The following is a 12164-nucleotide window of genomic DNA, read 5'->3' as shown; positions in this document are numbered from 1 at the left end:
GACCCGGGGCTATTCTGCCACACTACTCATCGAGTGAATCACTGCTCTCGGGACGGCTTACAACAGGTGTGTGCACTTCAAAGGCACACGCATGGGCGGCTGTGGCTCAGAGGGTAGAGCAGGTCGTTCACCAGTCGGAAGGTCGGTGGTTCCGGTCACATGTCCAAGTGTCCTTGAGCAAGAGTCCTGAAGGCATAGCCATCGGTGTGTGAATGAGTATTTAGATGAGATCCTGGCACCTTGCATGGCAGCCTCTGCCATCAGTGTATGAATGTGTGTGTGAGTGGGTGAATGCTGACATGTAGTGTAAAGAGCTTTGAGTGGTCAGAAGACTAGAGAAGAGCTAAATAAACCAATATACCATTTACACATATATTCACTCATCTCCACACATGCTCAAATGCAAAAGGTTTATGAGAGTACACGACCACACATTAAACACAAAGAGCCTCGGAGCGACGTGTACATCACGCAGGCTGCATACCCAAACACTAATGCACAGTTATAAAAAGCCTCTTGAGTGACACACGGAGCTAAAAAAGCCTTCCAGCAGGATTAGACTCTATCCTTTCAATTCACACCCTCAGCTGGTCATGGAGAAAAGGAAGTTCAGTGTTCAGGAGCTTTTGTGTGTGTGTGAGCTTTCTTTGAAGTAGTTTCGGGCAGGTAAATGAAGGGGTTGGAGTGTAATTAAAACCGAGGTGAAATGGGTAGCTGTCAGTCACAGAGGTAGAAACCGGGGGGGTCAAACAGCCTGAGGGAGGATGTGAGGGGAAAGAAAAGGGGAAGTGGGCAAGTCACAACAAGTTGCCTTTTAAGTCCTGACAATTTAACTTTTCAAAACACAGTTTGTGTCTCTGATGTCTTCTGTCTGAGACATCAGATCCAAACTTTAAAATGTGATATCTCAGGTACTGTAAGAGGAAACATGCAATGGTGACGCATTTAGAAAGAACTGGTGATGAAAGATTAGCATTTCTAACTTCCTAAAAGTACACAAATCAATGTTTTATATAACAGAGTTCATCAAATGATTGTGTCTACTACGAAAGGCCTCCCTTGCAGTACAACTTCACAGAATCACAACCTATACTCTGCAGCTTTACTGAGCTTTTTAGCTTCTTTTAGCTCATTGACTTGGTTAAACTTGACTTATATAGCGCTTTTCAAAAACAAGTTTACAAAGTGCTTCGCAGACATAAAAACTGAATACACGTTTTTTTCTGCCGATACCGATTGCTACCACCATCCCGAAAAATCTATTCTAGGGATGCACCAATACTAATGTGGATACAAAATGTAAACAAACATAAGGAGTTAATTACTTGTAACCATTAATAATGGAACCCCCCCCAGTGATACATAACTAGCACTGACGTCCATCCCACCACAGACCGAAACATCAGTCAGATGTGTATAAATCAAAGACCATGTTAATAACTGAAACCTAAAAAAAGACATCATGCATTAATGTGGATCATGTGTGTTTAACCGCACCTTTATTGTAACTTCTGTGATCTGAAAATTGCTTGAAAGGTCACAGGAAGAGAAGAAGAGGAGGACGTGGGTGCTGATGAGAAGCAGGCATCTGATCTGAGAGGCTTTTTAATAAGCTGCATGGTTAGTAAAGAGGAGTATTAACTCCATATTGAGTCACTATCTATCTGAATGAGGTGTCACTGACTCCAGGCCATCTCTACATCAGAGGGAAGCACTCTGCATACTGAATACAACATTTAATCAGGGTTGTAAAAGACTGATGAATCCATATTGTAATTATGTCAGAAATGTAATTCATTGAATGGATAAGAGGGCGACGTCGAGGCTAGGTGATCAGTGTTATTATCTCACAGGACAGGCCATGCAAAGGAAAATGAAATGGATTTAATTCCAGGCCCTTTCTGTGTTGAACATCATCTTTTATTGTACCAAATGAAATGTGTCTGAAGCATCAAAACCTGTCAAATATCAGGAGTTGGTATTGAATGATGGCTCATATTGTTATTCTTTCTTTACTTACAGTATCTGTGATCAGATGTTTCCTGATCTAAATCAGGACTCATTGCTAAGTTTAGATTGGATTTTATTTTGGCACACTTCTTGGTGTACTCCACTTCTATGTGACTTCACTGTTGACCTGCTATCTCCCCCTAAAGACCCCCTGCACTCCCCTAAAGAAGACTAAAACAGGTCTATTGTGGGTCTCAGAGGGTTAACAGTGCTGAACAGGATACACAAATAAATAATAAGCACAACAAGGCCATGAAACATGACACATAATGTCCCTGTAAATATCGTTACACATGTGCACCATGGCATCCCTCACATCCATATGTCATCACTGAGTGACTGAGTGATCCATATCAACGCGTCTGATGCTCAACACATACATTTTTCATAGAGGGAAAACCCCTCCATCACCAGAAACTCCCAGTGATCCCTCTCCTCTCCTCTCCTCTCCTCTCCTCTCCTCTTGGTCCACACATTTGTTACATCTCGGATTGATTACTGCAACGCTGTTTTCTTTGGCCTTCCCACCAAACTGCTCAACAGACTTCAAATAATTCAGAACTCTGCCGCCCGGATCATCACCCGCACCAGATCCTCCGACCACATCACCCCCATTCTCATCCAACTACTCTGGCTCCCTGTTCAATACCGGATTGACTTCAAAAACCTTCTGCTCACCTACGAAGCCCTCCACAACCTCGCCCCAACCTACCTCACTGACCTCCTTCAGGAGTACACCCCCTCCCGTTCCCTCCGTTCATCATCAGCTGGTCTTCTGACCACCCCGACCTGAAGCCTCAGCACCATGGGAGCTAGGGTGTTCAGCTGCTCCGCTCCCAGGCTATGGAACTCACTCACTCCACACATCCGGCAGTCTGACACCGTCACAACATTCAAATCCCTCCTCAGAACTCACCTGTTCAAACTGGCCTATTCTCTGTAGTGTCCATCAGTTCATCATATGAGTCTGCCTAAATGTGTCTCATGTCTGGCTGTTTTTATCTGTTTGAGTATAATTTTATCTTTGTAAGGTGTCCTTGGGTGTCTTGAAAGGCGCCACCAAATAAAATGTATTACAGTTTTTCTCAATTGTTTACACACAAATACTGGTACTTGACACACAATGACCACAACATGTAACTCATGCACCAACCCCCTGAACCAATTCTGCTAAACTACAAGCACAATTCCTGCTTTACACTCAAATTGCAGTTCTAAAACACACTTTTTTCAGAACACTACACACAATTCTCTGCATTTGGCACAATTTTCATGAAGAAAATCTCGTTTTCACAAGGAACACACTGTCATTCAAAATTCTAAAGTCAATTGCCCTACTATGCACACTGACTCATCACATGGGCAAACACCTGTCACACAGTGTTACAATTAGCAATCAGTTGATGCTTTTCATGGCTGGATTCGACATGCTAAGCAATATTTCCCCCGCTGCTTGGCCAGGGAAAACATTGCTTGTGATGTGGATGAGGTGCTGTGGCCAGACCGAAACAGAAGAGAGGATGCAGCATAGTTTTTTTTACTGTAACTGTATACAGTAAATTCTTCTGTTGTTTTGTATGTAGACCACTGTATGTGCAACTTTGTGTTGGTTGGGATGTTCACTGTGTACATTGTTTTTGTGGGGGAAATAAAATATATTTGTTACCGTGTATTTGTGTGTTCTGAGTATAAAAACAATATTCTAAAATATTGTACAACACACTTATGTATGTACTGTCTGTAGTAAGTGTAACACTGAACAAAAAAAAGGCCTGAGTCATTATGATGAATGGAGAAGAAGTGTTTTCCATTCATCATAGTGTTTTACATTGAGCACATCAGTGTTCAACTGGTTCTTATAAATGTCTATTCATATGATGGTGTGTGTGTGTCATTTGAAAACAAAATACCATTTTGAGAAGAAATAACATTGTTTTGAATGTAAAGTTTCATTTTGCAGGAGAATTGAGGGGTTCTGCCCATTGTGTGTGTGTTTTTTGATTTGTGTGTAGAGTTCTGAGAGTATGAGGCATGCTTTCAGAAAATGTGTGTAAACAATCGAGAAAAACTGTATAATGATTATTACTTATTACAGTTTTTCTCGATTGTGTAAACAATCGAGAAAAACTGTATAATGATTATTACTTATTACAGTTTTTCTCGATTGTTTACACACATTTTCTGAAAGCATGCCTCATACTCTCAGAACTCTACACACAAATCCAAAAACACACACACAATGGGCAAAACCCCTCAATTCTCCTGCAAAATGAAACTTTACATTCAAAACAATGTTATTTCTTTTCAAAATGGTATTTGGTTTTCAAATGACACACACAAACCATCATATGAATAGACATTTATAAGAACCAGTTGAACACTGATGTGCTCAATGTAAAACACTATGATGAATGGAAAACACTTCTTCTCCATTCATCATAATGACTTAGGCCCTTTTTTTGTTCAGTGTTACACTTACTACAGACAGTACATACATAAGTGTGTTGTAAAATATTTTAGAATATTGTTTTTATACTCAGAACACACAAATACATGGTAACAAATATATTTTATTTTCCCCACAAAAACAATGTACAGTGTACATCCCAACCAACACAAAGTTGCACATACAGTGGTCTACATACAAAACAACAGAAGAATTTACTGTATACAGTTACAGTAAAAAAAACGAAAAAAAAAACTATGCTGCATCCTCTCTTCTGTTTCGGTCTGGCCACAGCACCTCATCCACATCACAAGCAATGTTTGCCCTGGCCAAGCAGCGGGGGAAATATCGCTTAGCATGTCAAATCCAGCCATGAAAAGCATCAACTGATTGCTAATTGTAACACTGTGTGACAGGTGTTTGCCCATGTGATGAGTCAGTGTGCATAGTAGGGCAATTGACTTTAGAATTTTGAATGACAGTGTGTTCCTTGTGAAAACGAGATTTTCTTCATGAAAATTGTGCCAAATGCAGAGAATTGTGTGTAGTGTTCTGAAAAAAGTGTGTTTTAGAACTGCAATTTGAGTGTAAAGCAGGAATTGTGCTTGTAGTTTAGCAGAATTGGTTCAGGGGGTTGGTGCATGAGTTACATGTTGTGGTCATTGTGTGTCAAGTACCAGTATTTGTGTGTAAACAATTGAGAAAAACTGTAACTCAGGTTGCGTCCAAAATTCCATAATACCATGCTATTGTAGAATGCTAAAACTGTATGTGAGATATTTTAGTATGTCTGAAACCTTCGTATGGAACCAAGAGTACGCGAATTGAATACTATTTCCAGTGAAATATTACAGTATGCAACACTGGACACTACGGCGGCATAAATATCCCACAATGCAATGCGGTAGTGACGACAACGTTCATAACAGATGTTGACGGACAGCTCTGTAACATCAGTAACGCTTCAATTTAACTGTAAGTGTAAGACTTCACTTTGCTAGGCGTAACATATATTGTAAATTAGTTCAGACTTTGATTCTCACAAACTGTCGTTTTGGTCATATGAGGTTGGCACAGGTTACCATGGTTACACTTCTCCAACCGTCAAGGAGGCTGTCAGGAAGTGACGACGTAAATTACTGCTCAGCGTGTCCGAAGAGGAATAAACTACTGTTTATTCACACAGAGGTATGTTGAACGATGGTACACGTGTTGAGTATGTAGTGCATAGCATGTACTTTCACTGTCCAAACACTAACCACACTGACATGACTTCATTTTGGTTTACTTATTTCTTGTTTTTTTATGTTTGGTTAGTTTTGCCTGTTCTTGCTTCATTTCTACAGTGTGATTTCTATATAGGTGTTTATTTATATTGTTTCTTTTGTATGGACTGCAGGAAGACTAACAAATAAAGGGATTAAAATAACAGAGTAAAGACCAGCCTGCAGTAACCCCTCTAACACTGTCCTCACAGTGGAGTAAAGACCAGCCTGCAGTAACCCCTCTAACACTGTCCTCACAAAAGAGTAAAGACCAGCCTGCAGTAACCCCTCTAACACTGTCCTCACAGTGGAGTAAAGAACAGCCTGCAGTAACCCCTCTAACACTGTCCTCACAGTGGAGTAAAGAACAGCCTGCAGTAACCCCTCTAACACTGTCCTCACAGTGGGCTAAGGCTATGTACAGTCAATTCATATTGTCACATTTCATCTGAACTCAGATCAAAGACAAAGAGCTGTAAACAACCAACCATGCTTTGTCACGCATTGCATGAAAGCCTGGACCCACGTGCATGTTCACATAATAAAGCCTAATTTAAGCCTTCAAAAGTGACACAGAGTCTTCAAAGCTTGTGACAGGCAGTGATGAGTCACTCATTCAGACAGCTGCGTCTTTTTCTCTCTCACACAAACACTAATCTGCTTCACATCCAGCATCCACGCTGCCTCGGATCGCTGAGTCACCGGGCCGTCGTACGGTGCCTACTGTAGGGCGTGACGCATTCAGGCCGTCCCCGCAGCGCTGGGTCAGCCTGGGCGGGGAGAGGGCGAGGGCAGCCAGGGCATCACACTGGGAGTGTGCCCTTGACTTGAAGGAGATAAAAGTCAGTTTTGTGTTCAGCTGCAGCTGCAGAGGAGTAAGTTTAGCAATGTCACGACACAGCATGACGGAGGCTGATTATACAGCAGGAGCAGCAGAGCAGATGTGCTTTAGTACTGCTTGTGTTCATGTGTGTGTTTGTATCTATCAAACTGTCACTCAGCTGCAGCAACCACCTCACACTACTCCACTCTCTCATCTCTGGTGTTGTTAGCACTGACAAACACTGCAGTGATGTTGACATACACACTCTCATCACTGCTACATCTTTAAAAGTTAGTTTTTAGGATAATGTTGGTGGATTGTTTGTCCTGTGGGTTTAAGTTGGAAGAGTGCTTTGCCACATCACCAACAGTTTGTCATGTAAAAATAGTATATTCAGTTATACACATAACAAGCCTCAATCTGCACAAATCAAGTAAGATGAGAGTGAGTACGACACATGCAGCTCTCGTCCCCAGGCTCCTCTCTAACCTAATGCCTCAAACCAAGTATGTGGTTCATGGAGCTTGTTGGCGGCACACAGCGATGCACAGCATGGTGGGAAGCACCACTGAGTCAGTTAGATAGATTGAGTCAATTCAAAAGAAAAAGTGGGGCACAAGTGCATTAAACTTTACGGCTAGTTATACATGCTAACAGCCCACGGAAATGCCCACAAACAAGACATTCCTGAGTTCCTACCAAAACTCATTTTCACTCTCAATAGAACTTATTGCATATTATGATGAATGTTTTAACACTCTTTTTTTTGGAGAAATCACTTCAAATTGAGTCTGGACGGCAAACAGTGATGCAGTGGTCAGCCCCAGAGGTGTGACCAAATAACTGTTTTTCATATCACAAGTAAGTCTCAAGTCTTTGCACTCAAGTCCCAAGTCCTAAACTTTGAGTTTGGAGTCCTAAACAAGTCATAATGCACTCTTCGCTAAATGTAATGACATTTTAACAGCAGAGTAACTGGCGCCAGCTGGAGCTCAGTAACGTATCGTTAGTTCTTCATGGTTCTCTCCTGCAACTTGATCGGGTGCTGTCCTATTGGTTCAACCAAAGCGGATCTGGGGAGTCAAGTGTAGGATGATCAAATGCACGTCCCAATAAGTTTCACCAAAATAGAGAGTCCAGAGTTCAATGATAAACAAGAAAAGATAGAAATTCAGTTTGTTCAGTTCAGTTTTCCCCCACCATGAACGAGTAAATCTTCTTCCCAAACAAATCAATAAAGGATCTCTCAAAAAGTAAATAAAGCCAACATCTCTGACGCTGTCGGAGTTACCTCCGGTACCGGCCAGTTATGGGAGGTATCAAGTATTTTCAAGTCAAAAGGCTCAAGTCCAAGTGAGGTCACAAGTCACTGGTGTTAAAGTCCAAGTCGAGTCATGTTTTGTCAAGTCCAGTCTAAACTCATTAAATGTATGACTCGAGTGTGACTCAAGTCCAAGTCATGTGACTCAAGTCCACACCTCTGGTTATCACTGTCGCCTCACAGAATGAGAAGGTCTGGGGTTTGATTCCCGGTCTCGGCAGGGCCTTTCCGTTTGGAGTTTGTGTGTTCTCCCCATGTTCAGCGGGTTTCCTCCGGGTTCCTCCCACAACCAAAACATGTATTCCAATGCGGAGGTGTGTCAGGAAGGGCACCCGGCCTAAAACCTACGGTAAATCAAATATGCGGATCATAGAATCTTATTTCCATAACAGATCGGTGGAGGCCCGAGTTACCAACTAGATGGAAACAGATGATCCGCTGTGGCGACCCCTAACGGGAACAACCAAAAGAACAACTTCAAATTGAGTCTGTATTGTGAGCAATAATAACGGAACTCTACAAGATCATAGAGGAACCAATTCGCTGATTCCGTTGGCCACTTCAGCTCTTCATTTAGGTGAAACCATGAAAATAGCAAAAAAAGGCGCCACAGATTTTTCACATGACAGCAGCAATATGTTGAATATGTTTGCACAACACCTTGGGTCTGTATATTTTTAGTTAGAGAATGATAATGTGGTGCATTTTTTAAAACTATTTCATAACTGAGAGGCTGAATTTTCTCAACCTGTTGAGGATCATTTAGTCTTTGAAGTTCAAGCATGAAAATCCCAAACCAGCAGCTACATTTCCACATTTCCAAATGACAACAGTAACACACAGTAACACCTCAGGTCTGTTCTCACATATGTTGACGGCACACAGCTTTCCAGAAACAATTATGTTGATAACTCCAGGACTATTAGCCTTATTACTTTCAGGGTTCAGCAAGCAACCTGAAAAGCACTGCACTTAGCTCGCCATTATGAACTAATCTACCGACATGAGCGAGAACTATAAAGAGAACATAGCAGGACCAAAGCTGCTATGAAGTGCTATCTCTCACGAGAAGCTTTCGTAGGGAGCGAGGGCTTAAAACAGCTCTGGTTATAACTCAGGTTATGCACTGAACCGAGGACTGAGTCTACAGATAACAGTGCTTTTTTCTACCTTTTCGAGGGAAATGTCAGCCCCTTCCACTGACCATGCATAGGACATCCAGGGGAACTTTCCTTCATGTGTTCCACTCACAGTGTCTGCTACCTGCCTCTCTGTCAGGGGGCTTCCAAAAGAATTCCCGGCTGCTCCTGGAGATCTGAGATCTGGCTCTTACCCTGACGTTTCTATTTCCAGCTGACCCTTCCTCTTAACTCAGTTTCTCTCATAACTCCCAACTCCCCTCAGTTAATATCTGTGGTAGATACAAACACTTACTGTTCGTTCACTTCATGGCTGCTTCAAAATGAACAAATAACTGCAAAGTAAAACTCTTCTTAGTTCATCAACAGGTGGGTAGCTGAAGCACAAATGCATTCATGACAACCAATGAAGTCTAAAACCCTCACTACTACTACTACTACTACCACTACTACACTAACCCCTCCCTTCTATCTCTGGTTTCTTACCAGTTTGTAGTTTTCGCAGGAGAAGTGGCTGTAGCTCCTGGCCGGCATCCTGAGGCCGCCATACTCTGCCATGTGGGCCTTGATAAAGACAAAAAACAAACAACTAGAGGTCCATAAACTTCCAGGAGGCCAAGAGACTCTCTGTCATAAAGGTGGTGAGGTGGAGCGGGTAAATATAGACTCTCCTGTCCACCTCACATCTCCATCTCAGCTCTGTTTGTCCATCTGTATGAACAGGACATGCTTTACTCCTCTTTACATGTACCTCTCTGCTTCCGACTGCTTCATAGTGAAGCCTCAGACACTCTGACACTGTTTTAACCCCTCTCTCCCTCTCTCTCTGGGTGTCATTCACTCTGTCTGAGTCAGACAGCCTGACTCACTTCTCTCTTGCTACTGCTAGTAGAGAGATAGACCTTTTATTTTTGGGCACTCTGTCGTTTAGAAAATGTGATTAAATCTCATGTACATATCTTGATAAGTGTAATTAAGACAACAGATGTGTGTTTTCCAACATATGCAAAGACATTTTTCCCCATAGTGATGAAAAAGAATTAAATTGTTTTGGCTGGACCGCCAAAAGTCTGTCTCTGACTGACTGACTGAGTGAGTGATGAAGTTACACGATTGATCGGCCGAGTGTTGGAGTTTCCTCATTGGCCGAAGCTCTTTCAAAATGAAAAGGCGGGAACAGTCCTTTATGCAAATGAGCCCGTCCTGTGTGATGTGTCCGGCTCATGAAACTTGGACCAAGCTGTGAAACTAGGCGATGTAGTTCTAAAATGAAAGGAGATTCAGCACAGTGGCATCGTCTGTTCATCGCTTCAAATGTTTCCAGAAGTAGATTTTGGTGGATTGTTTAGACGGAATAACAGAAAGTTTACGAGCAGGCTGCCACGTTGTTTCGTGTTTGAAACGGCGAGCAGAGAACCAGGGACCAATCAGGTGCATTCAACGATGATGGGTACGTCACCGTTTGAACGGCCAGTTGAGTGGAGCAGCGTCCACTAGTGTCCTCACCGGACCTGGTGGACATGTAGCACTGGATTTAACATTATAGACATAACCACTGACTATATGTAGAACAATATAGCCACAAATTCCCAGACTGACCAACACGGTCCATACATACAGTATACTCAGTTTGGAGTCTTGTTGTCAATGAAGACAATCTGTAATTCCTCAGAAGTAGGACTGATAGTAGAAGGTGTAGCTGCTTGCTCTCTCTGTTTTGTGCATATACACCAAGCCATAAACTCTCAATACGTATGTATACTGTATATCTTATATTATATCCATATTCCATTATTGTTATTGTTGCTGTGCATCTCCCTCTCTCTCCCTCATCCCAACCGGTCGTTGCAGATGGGCGCCCACCCAGAACCTACAGTAGTCCTGTTTGAAGTTTCTTTTTTCTTGCCGCCGTTGCTCATGGGGGAATGTTGGGTCTCTGTAAATTAAAGAGTCTAGTCTAGATCTGCTCCATATGAAAAGTGCCATGAGATAACTTCTGTTGTGATTTGGCACTAAATAAAGAAAATTGACTTGACTTAAATTGAACGATTTACTAATCGGCAAGCTGTCTGATCCTGATGGGGTTCTTATGGCCTTGTTCCACAGTATAGTATACTGTAGACCCACAGCACGGGAAAACTGCTCTGACTAGCAATACTGTCTACCTGCTAGGTAGCACGGCAACCTATGATGGGACTCATACTTCCTTAACCGAGCCGTGTGTGGTGCTGTACTGGCTCATCCAGGCAGCTAGAGAGAAAGCAGTGTCTGAGACACATAATGTAAATGTGATGGATGTCTCTCCTCCATGTCACAGAGCTCCTAACGCTGACTGACACATCTTCCTCTGACACACCTGGTGCTGCACATCACAGCAGGGGACCACACACACACAAACTGACAAACATGAAACACAAGTTCACATGGGAGGTCTCACATCTCATGTTGTACCACTGTTTGAATCCAGCTATCCTATTATGTCATTTGGTGATTTAACATTAACAGGCAAAGTAATGTGCTGACATCAGCAGCACTGTCCTGCTACACATTCACACACTGACGTGAATTCACACCTGCAAGCTGCCCAGAAAAGAAATGCACACTTCTACTGCTACTTGTGCTTTGGTACTAAAACATAAACTAGAAGTACCACATCATGGTCGTATGCCTCCACCAACAAGTCAAGTTGCAGTTTACATCCATATCTGTTCAAAATGTCATCACTTCATCATTTATCCTGTTAGACATTTGAGTGAAATTATCATAATTAGCATTCTTGAGTTGGGCTGCACGGTGGAGCAGTAGTTAGCACTGTCGCCTCACAACAAAGGGTCAAAGGTCCAAATCAGGCTTGGGGTCCTTCTGTGTGGAGTTAGCATGTTCTCCCCGTGTTAGCATGTTCTCCCCGTGTTAGCGTGGGTTTTTTCTGGGTGCTCCGGTCTCCTCCCACAGTCCAAAGACATGCAGGTTCATTGTTGACTCTAAATGTCCCGTAGGTGTGAATGTGAGTGTGAATGGTTGTCTGTCTCTCTGTGTCAGTCCTGTGATAGTCTGGAGACCTGTCCAGGGTGAACCCCGCCTCCGCCCAATGTCAACACTCATCCCAACTCGTCACATACTGACGCTTTGTCAGACCCCTCAGCGTCACTTTTCGGTCGCA

General features: G+C 42.6%; 1 protein-coding gene and 1 long non-coding RNA gene across 7 annotated transcripts in view; one reads left to right on the top strand and one right to left on the bottom strand.

Moving 5' to 3' along the window:
• The window catches only part of LOC141761517 (uncharacterized), a 161441-nt gene extending 157871 nt beyond the window's left edge, over positions 1-3570 (top strand). The window contains exon 2 of the long non-coding RNA XR_012592592.1: positions 3064-3570. This is a non-coding gene — a long non-coding RNA (uncharacterized LOC141761517). The remainder of the gene's footprint in view (positions 1-3063) is intronic.
• The window catches only part of nav2a (neuron navigator 2a), a 190079-nt gene that overhangs the window by 146058 nt on the left and 31857 nt on the right, over positions 1-12164 (bottom strand). Inside the window, exon 1 of one of the 6 annotated variants that reach the window (XM_074624438.1) lies at positions 9491-9714. The exons of the other annotated variants lie outside the window; for them this stretch is intronic. Within the exon in view, the coding sequence (XP_074480539.1) occupies positions 9491-9562 (72 nt within the window). The 5' untranslated portion in view covers positions 9563-9714. Of the gene's footprint in view, positions 1-9490; positions 9715-12164 lie in introns of those variants that run through there. 6 annotated transcript variants of the gene reach the window in all.

Source organism: Sebastes fasciatus, chromosome 2 (assembly GCF_043250625.1).
Source record: "Sebastes fasciatus isolate fSebFas1 chromosome 2, fSebFas1.pri, whole genome shotgun sequence".
Lineage (NCBI taxonomy): Eukaryota > Metazoa > Chordata > Actinopteri > Perciformes > Sebastidae > Sebastes > Sebastes fasciatus.
Note: the sequence above shows the minus strand (reverse complement) of the source record. Positions and strands in the feature narration are given on the sequence as shown.